This window comes from Stigmatopora argus, chromosome 12, assembly GCF_051989625.1.
Source record: "Stigmatopora argus isolate UIUO_Sarg chromosome 12, RoL_Sarg_1.0, whole genome shotgun sequence".
NCBI classification, from domain to species: Eukaryota; Metazoa; Chordata; class Actinopteri; order Syngnathiformes; family Syngnathidae; genus Stigmatopora; species Stigmatopora argus.
The window spans coordinates 18,146,711-18,155,329 of NC_135398.1; the positions used below are offsets into that span (position 1 = coordinate 18,146,711).

Sequence of the window (8,619 nt, forward strand, 5' to 3'; positions counted from 1 at the left end):
TATTTTAAATACAGTAATACCGTGACATACGAGTGTCCCAACATATGAGAGATTTGAGACACGAGTAAAATTCCAAGCAAATGTTTGCCTTGCGATACAAGACAAGTTTAAGATAGAGCATACCAGATGGTTCCCGATGCAAGAGGTTCTTTTGTCATTTCACCCACTAACGACGAGTACACTAATTCGGTGTTAGCCGTCATTCCATGTGGATTGACAAAAGAACTCCAGCAGCTAGATTGGCGTCAACAACCGAGACGACAGACTTGAAAAATGACGACTTTGCCTGGGTGATGGATGCCGCCGCTTTCGCCCAGCTGTTCAATTCGGACGCTGAAGACGAAGAATTTGAGGGATTCATAGAAGAGGAATGAACTGATAGTGAGCTTTACATGTTTCTTTTATGTTTACAGTTGAACAAGGTTGGTCATATTTTGAATATGCACGTCAACAGCTGAATGTTACAGTGCCTCATTGTGATGTTGAACTTACATGTAATACCTTGCTGTTGTTAAATGATAAACTGTGTCAAGAAAATACTAATACTTGACCTCGGTGAAAATAATAAAACAGCTGTTTATTCATTTTGGGACTGAATGGAGTTGTCAGAAAGCTGATTTGTAATCTATTAATAAAGTTTGACTGACCTATCTGACTTTTGTTGACATTCCCTTTAGCGCAGCACCATCTAGTGGATGCATGACTTAACCCCAGCCTCTACTGTAGACCCGTATAATGAGGTGCAGTGCGCCTTATATATGGAAAAAGCATTGAAATACAGTAATACCTCGAGATACGAGTGCCCTGACATACGAGTACAATTTCGAGCAAATATTTATCTTGAGATACGAGACAATTTTTGATATACGAGCATACAGCGGACGCGAGAGGCGGAGCTTGTTCGCTAATAGGACAGGAGTATTACTTCCCGGGCAAGTTGGCAAGTGGTCGTGCGTTAACCTATTGTGAGGACATTTGTGTGCATCATTTTTGGAATATTTTGAAAGGAAGACAAAAGCAAACACACCTTGATTGCATCTGAAAGTCAGGGTGGTGGTGGGGCAAATAGAGAAGAAAGGTATAAAAAAATTAAAACAAATTTAGAATTAAGGTTAGATTAAACTTATATTTGAGTGTCTGCATCGTAATTCAACTTCATTTAAATCTGTTTATGTTACGAGCGCGTTGTCATGCAAAAAGGCTCTCCCCTCCGAAATCCGTCTAATTTTAGTACTATTAAACCACTAGGCATTTGTTACTTTGTTAATAGTTGGCGAATTAGAACAAATAAAAAAAAATTCCAATCCAATATATGCCTTTGTGTTTTTTCAGAGGGTTGGATTTTTTTTTTTTTTTTAGTTCATTTCTATGTGAAACGTTCAATTGAGTTACAAGTAAATCGACATACAAGCTTAGTCCCGGAACGTATGAAGCTCGTATCTCGAGGTACCACTTTATGTGGTTCATTGGGGGTGCGCCTTATAATGCAGTGCGCCTCAGTGCGGAAAATACGGTACATAAATGCAATTTGTTCCGAACGTTATTTTATGATACACAACTGATTCGCCCAAAAAAAATCTTCCATGTCTTTAATAGGGTCGCTCCATTTGAATTCGAAAAAATAAAAAAAGTGCTAGTTTTCTGAGGTATCCGATTGGTAATCGGTATCGGCAGGTGCACAAAATCAGGTTACTCGGACTCGCCTCGTTTGAAAAAATATGCAACCGAGACATTCCTAACGTCTTTTCAATCTTCCACCAGGTGTACGCCAGGCTCTTTGGTTAACTAAAAGCAAGGCAGTCTCTGGGTTGCCACCTGAGCTTCTTTCACTGGTGAAAATCTCTACCAATCAAATACCGCATCAGGAAAAACGTGTTCAGAATGCCATCCGACATGCCTGTTTCTGGGACACAACTGAGCAACGACCAATTAAATACAGGTATTTTCCCAATATTTCTTTGACCATTGAAGTGGTTAAAAAATCACTGTCCATACAGCTGAGAAATATTACAAAAATTGTTATCATGATAAAAAAATCAGTTGATTGGTATTTATCACGATCACGTTTTTTGTATCAAATTTGAAACTTCAAACTTCTGTGAATAAGTACCGTATTTTCACACCTATAAAACCGTCTGATAGGGTGCTGTCTCAGTTGCGAGTATATTTTCTGTTTTTTGTCAATACATATGGCGCCTCTTCGCAAAAGGCGCTAGCATTACCCTAGGCTAGCATATGTTATGCTAGTCGCTAGCGTACTTATGTTATGCTAGCCGCTAACGTATGCATTTTTTAAAGACAGCATGGGCAAAAATAAGTTTAATAATGCCTTATTGAGGTAAAAGGTACACTCTGATATAAAGAGTTTGGAATTCAACATGCTAGGCTCCACTGTCAGTCAGAGCTGTGTATTCCGGGTACTTGATTCCAGCTTTGTAACTCGCGACATGCATCACTCCCAAGCCTTGGATTATCCTCGCTGTTCTATCGGCATCGACAATTCATTCCAAATCGTCACCTAACTCGTCTGACGCTGCCTGCCAGAACTACTATGTTTATCACTTCCGAGCCATTAGCAAAGCTGTTAAATTGTGTTCTATCCATGGCTCAGTCCATTTCCAAGCATTCACACCCACATTCTGTTGCCATTCACGTTCACGGTTCCTCATTCCGCTGGTGCTGATTAGGTGATAGGACAGTTTAGGCAAGGAAGATGATCTTAAAAACCTCCAGACTACTGAGGGACTGTGCGGTAGTCTCAGTCTGTAGAAGGTCCCTACCTTGTGAACTTCCTTTGTGTGGCTCCAGTTTTTTTTACCTAGGTCTATAATGTCTTGTGTCTGTCTTGCTACTGCAACCAAGACATTTCCCGAATACGGGATGAAATAATGTTCTAATCTAATCTATTGCTGTTTCTTTCATTATTAAGAGTGTTTTTGAGGGTTAAAAGCGCTGCGAGAACATGGAAGACTAATGCCTTGCCACTCCTCTGGGATGTTTTGAATGGATTTACCGTAATGCTTGGAATGCGCGGGGATGCTATTTTTATGGTGAACGTCCACTGGGATCAGGGCCATACAAAAATTGAATTTAGTTTACAAATAAGACGCACCGACCGATTGGCCGCGTCGACCATTTTAGAGAAAATTTTGGACTTAAGTGTGCCCTATAGGTGTGAAATATATATACGGTGTATATATACAGTTGTACCTCTACTTACGAAATAAATTGTTTCCAATACTTTTTTCGTACCGTATTTTCACGACTATATGGCGCATCACATTTAAAGGCGCAGTGTCAGTAACGAGTGCTATTCCTGTATTTGACACAAACACAGGACGCACCGCTTTTAAAGGCGCACTGCTCCGCATTACCACTAGATGGTGCTGCGCTAAAGGGAATGTCAACAAAACAGTTGGATAGGTCAGCCAAACTGTATTAATAGATTACAAATCAGCTTTCTGACAACTACATTCACTCCCAACATGAATAGACAACTGTTTTTTTATTTTCTTTGAGGTTAATGTATTAGTATTTCATACCTGTCAACCTCTGCCGATAACTGCCCTTATAAATGATTATGATTCCCCTTACAAACCCCCAAAAAACCTTACAAACACCGTACCAGTGTATAATATATATATAATAATCTATATTATATATATTATATATATGTATAGTTCGCAGTCTGGCTTTGAATGCTCTGTTGACGCCAACATCTAGCGGCAGGAGTTCTTTTGTAAATCCACCCTATTAAATGACGGCCGCTGTCAATTGGTTGACAAAAGAACTATATATCCCAGCAGTTACTGCGCACTACTTTTTCTACGGGGAAAATAGTAGAGTCGGGGGCTGCTTGCCGTAATTGTGAGAGCTGTTGCGGCTCAATATTGATCCAAATATAATTTTTATATATATATATATATATATGTGTGTGTGTATATATATATATATATGTATATGTATGTGTGTGTATATATATATATATATATATATGTATATATATATATATATATGTATATATATGTATATGTATGTATGTATATGTATGTATATATATGTATATATATATATATATATATATATATATATGTGTATATATATATGTATATATGTATATATATATATGTGTATATATATGTGTATATATGTGTATATATGTGTATATATGAATGTATATACGAATGTATATACGTGTATATATGTGTATATATGAATGTATATACATGTATGTATATACATGTATATGTGTATATATGTGTGTATATATGTATGTGTATATATGTATATGTGTGTATATGTGTATATATATGTGTATATGTGTGTGTGTGTGTGTGTGTATGTGTGTGTATGTGTGTATATATAGTTCGCAGTCTAGTTTTGAATGCTGGCCGTCATACTGGGTGTATTGACAAAAGAACTACTATTTATGTCTAAAATGCCTTTCCTATTCCTGCATCCTCACCCTCTTGCCACTGGAACAACGAAATTTCCCGAATACGGGATGAATAAAGTTATCCAATCCAATCCAATCCAATATCCCAGCATGAATCGCGCACGGGGGAAAATTAAGTCGCAGGCTGCTTACCGTAGTTGCGAGACCTGTAGAGGATGGTGTACCCTATCGACTGATTTATTTTATCGTGATAACAATTTTAGTATTGGTCCATATATAAAGCCCCCTGCCTATTTTGGAGAAAATTTAAGACTAAGTGTGCCTTATAGCCGTGAAAATACAATAACTTGAAAATTTTGTAAGTAGAGGTATACTTAATATGAAAATTCTCTAATTCGTTCCATGGTCCTCACACAACTAACAAAACTTAAAACCAATTTTGTATGAAAGATTGAATCGAGGGTACGGCTTATATCCGCATAAAAACACGACATTCACGAAACTGCAAGTTGACGGCGCCATGACACCATAACTCAATGGCGCGTGACATCATGACGCAATGGCGCCGTGACGTCATGGCGCCCTTGTCATTTATTTCACAATAGAGAAAAGATAAACTGATATTTCAAATTGAATCATTTGATATTTTGTATTTACAAAGACAGATATATTAACTTTCTTATGATATTGACCCTAATAATGTGCTTTTGATTCATACAGTATCTCAGAAATACCACCGAATTGTCTTAAGCTTTTCCTTTCAAAGTAACATATTTGTACTCCCTAATAAAACCATGATTATGGAGGTGAAAATTGGGAATCATGGGGAGGCTTGTTAAATTCAAACATTTCAAGGCAATTTTCAGGGTGCGGCTTATATACATGGGCGGCTTATATGCGATTACTATCGGTAAAGCATATGAAAATGTGCCCCGTGCCACTGAAATATCTCCCTTCGTGGCCGTTATAGTTTTCCGCCAGATGGCGGCAAGAGCCCATTCTATCGGGGCCAAAAGCCGCCCACTTATAGAATATGTAGTATATTTTAGACTTTAACGTGTGTGTGCGTGCGTGCCACGTTGCATTTGTATAGTTTTTATTCGCTTAGTAAGGGAAATTAAAATAAAATAACAGAAAAGGAAATGCATTTACTTTTTGGGGGATTTCGTAACTTGGAAAAACCACTCACTCAAGCGGTCAGGGCAATACAAAATTGAATTTAGTGCGCAGACAAGGCACACCGAACGAGCATCGACCATTTTACAGATAATTTTAGACTTAAGTGCGCCCTATAGGTGTGAAAATACGGTACTTACTAATGAACATTTGCTGATGCCCTTAAAAACATGGAGTTCAGACCAGGGGTTACCCCATTTCCGCCTGGCTCAGGCACCCAGGCATTTGCCTGGACCGCACTGTTTTTGGGTTGCGCTGGTGCTGTGCTCCCCTGTAAAATCTGACTCTTCTACAGTACCCTAACCTTCCAAATTAATTCTCCCTGGCGTTTTCTTTCTTTTTTTTTTAATGCCTCATAAATTCCTGTGCACAAAGAGCAGCCTTCTTGAACATTTACATTACCCACTGTCCTCATTTGAGGACATCCTGTAATATTTTTCTGACTTGATATCAAGATGTTTGCCTATTTTATGTGACGTAAAAACTTATCTTGGCTTAAAATGGGTTAAATTCATCTTTTTTATTTTATTATTTTGTAAATGACCATGTGTGAGGTAAATTTAGACTTTCTTCTTGTGAGGCTGAAAATAGTCTGCTCGCCAATGGTGATGTCTTCGGTTGAATATTTTATTTATTTCATATTGCACATTAACTTTTGGTTTGAAGGCAAATTTATAAAAATAAAGAGGCCTGTGACAATGTCTGCAGGTTTCATTTACTTAGCATAAGAGGGGGTTGTCTGAATTGCACAACAAAACAACAAAAATACTTTTTTGAATCATATTTCATATTCTCTTTTCTGATAAAGTAAGGTAACTGTTTCATATTTTAATGAGGAAAGTCATTTATTATTCACAGAAGTTTAAAGTTTCACATTTGGAACAAAAAGATATAATAGTTGATAATATAATCGTGATAATTATTGATTTCAACATTTTTTTTTAATTTATCGTGATGATAATTTTTGTCATATAGTCCAGCTGTACACCCTCCCCCGACTCCCAAGACTTCTTTGAACAGACACCGTGGGAAACTTTGCACCATGAGGACCTTGGGATATTCACAGACACAGTACTGTCTTATATCAAGTAATGTATGGCTATGGTCACTGTGGAAAAGACCATACGTGTACCCAAACTGGAAAGCGTGGATTACCACACAGATCTGATCACTCCTCTAGGCCCGTTACCCAGCTTTCAAATTCAGCGACATGGCACTCTACTGCGCAACTCGCGCCCACTTTGATTCCCAAACCCCAGCACTCCATGCTGTCAACCCCAGGAAGGACACAGGACCGGATGGAATACCTGGGAAAGTACTCAAGGCATGTGCTGACCATCTGGCAACCAGTTTTCACTGGCATTTTCAACCTTTCAATAGAACAATCCACCATCCCAACCTGCCTAAAATTGGCCAACATCATCCCAGTGCCCAAGAAGTCAACCACAAAGACTCTGTCTTTCATCCAAGTAGCACTCACCGCAATCATCACAAACTGCTTTGGAAAAACTGATATTGAAACACATCAAAGCCTGTCTTCCAAACATTCACAACCCACAACTGTTTGCTTACGGGCCGAATAAATCCACTGAACATGCTATAACTACCGCCCGGCACGCTGCACTGAGCCACCTTGAGAAAGGAGAGTGCTAAGTCAGAATGCTCATGGCTCAAAAGCTCAGACTTGAACACAATTCAGGACATTCTTATCCCCAATTTTTATTGTATTTATGACTGCTTATTTACATGTGCACTTTATTGTCCAGCTTTAAATTTCATTGTACTTGCACAGTGGGGCAAATGAGTTTAGTCAACCACCAATTGTGCAAGTTCTCCTACTTGAAAAGATTAGAGAGGCCTGTAATTGTCAACATGGGTTAACCTCAACCATGAGAGACAGAATGTGAAAAAAACAATCATATTGTTTGATTTTTAAATAATTTATTTCCAAATTAGAGTGGAAAATAAGTAAGTATTTGGTCACCTACAAACAAGCAAGATTTCTGGCTGTCAAAGAGGTCTAACTTCTAATGAGGTTGGATTGGATTGGATAACTATTCATCCCGTATTCGGGAAATTTCGTTGTCACAGTAGCAAGGGGGTGAGGATGCAGAAATAGGAAAGGCATTTTAGGCATAAATAGATAGGTAATAAGTGGGTTAATAAATAAATACATGAATAAATATATAAATAAATAAGCATGTTGCTGAAAAAATATATATATATACATGCATATATACATATATATATATATATATATATATATATATATATATATATATATATATATATACATATATATACATATATATACATATATATACATATATATACATATATATACATATATATACATATACAGTGGTACCTCGTCATACGACCGCTCATCATACAAAATTCTCGTCTTACGAGGGAAATTTCGATCAAATAATTCGCCCGTGATGCGGTCAAAATTTCGTGATGCGACCAAGCCAGGTGGCCATGGTACGAGGGAAATTTCGATCAAATAATTCGCCCGTGATGCGGTCAAAATTTCGTGATGCGACCAAGCCAGGTGGCCATGGCACTGTCTTTTTTTGCATCTCTTTCGTGTATAAAATATGTCTACGACCACTGGTGGGCGGACTTTGCATTTCCACACCCGTGTTTCCCCCCACTTGGTCTACATTTACATACGAGGTAAACAATACGTATTACTATGGATCGGCAAAGAAAAGGCGACCGTTGACAATAGACATTAAACGCGAAATAATTGAAAAACATGAGCGTGGGGTACATGTTACCGAGCTCGCTCGGCAATACGAGAGGAATACGTCAACCATATCCTCCATCCTTAAGCAGAGGGACGCAATTAAGGAGAAGAGGCCGACCAAAGGACTAGCTATCATTTCCCACCGGCGCAGTGACATTCACGACGAGATGGAGAACCTTCTTTTATTGTGGATAAAAGATAAACAATTAGCAGGAGATAGCCTGGCCGAGTCTACCATTTGTGAAAAAGCCAGCCGAATTTACATAGATTTGATATCAACGAAAGGAGAGCCTTC

General features: G+C 38.1%; 1 protein-coding gene across 1 annotated transcript in view; it reads left to right on the forward strand.

Moving 5' to 3' along the window:
* Positions 1 to 8,619, forward strand: part of mrpl37 (mitochondrial ribosomal protein L37) — a 71,231-nt gene that overhangs the window by 13,621 nt on the left and 48,991 nt on the right. The window contains exon 2 of the mRNA XM_077616330.1: positions 1,762 to 1,939. Coding sequence (XP_077472456.1) covers positions 1,762 to 1,939 — 178 coding nt within the window. The remainder of the gene's footprint in view (positions 1 to 1,761; positions 1,940 to 8,619) is intronic.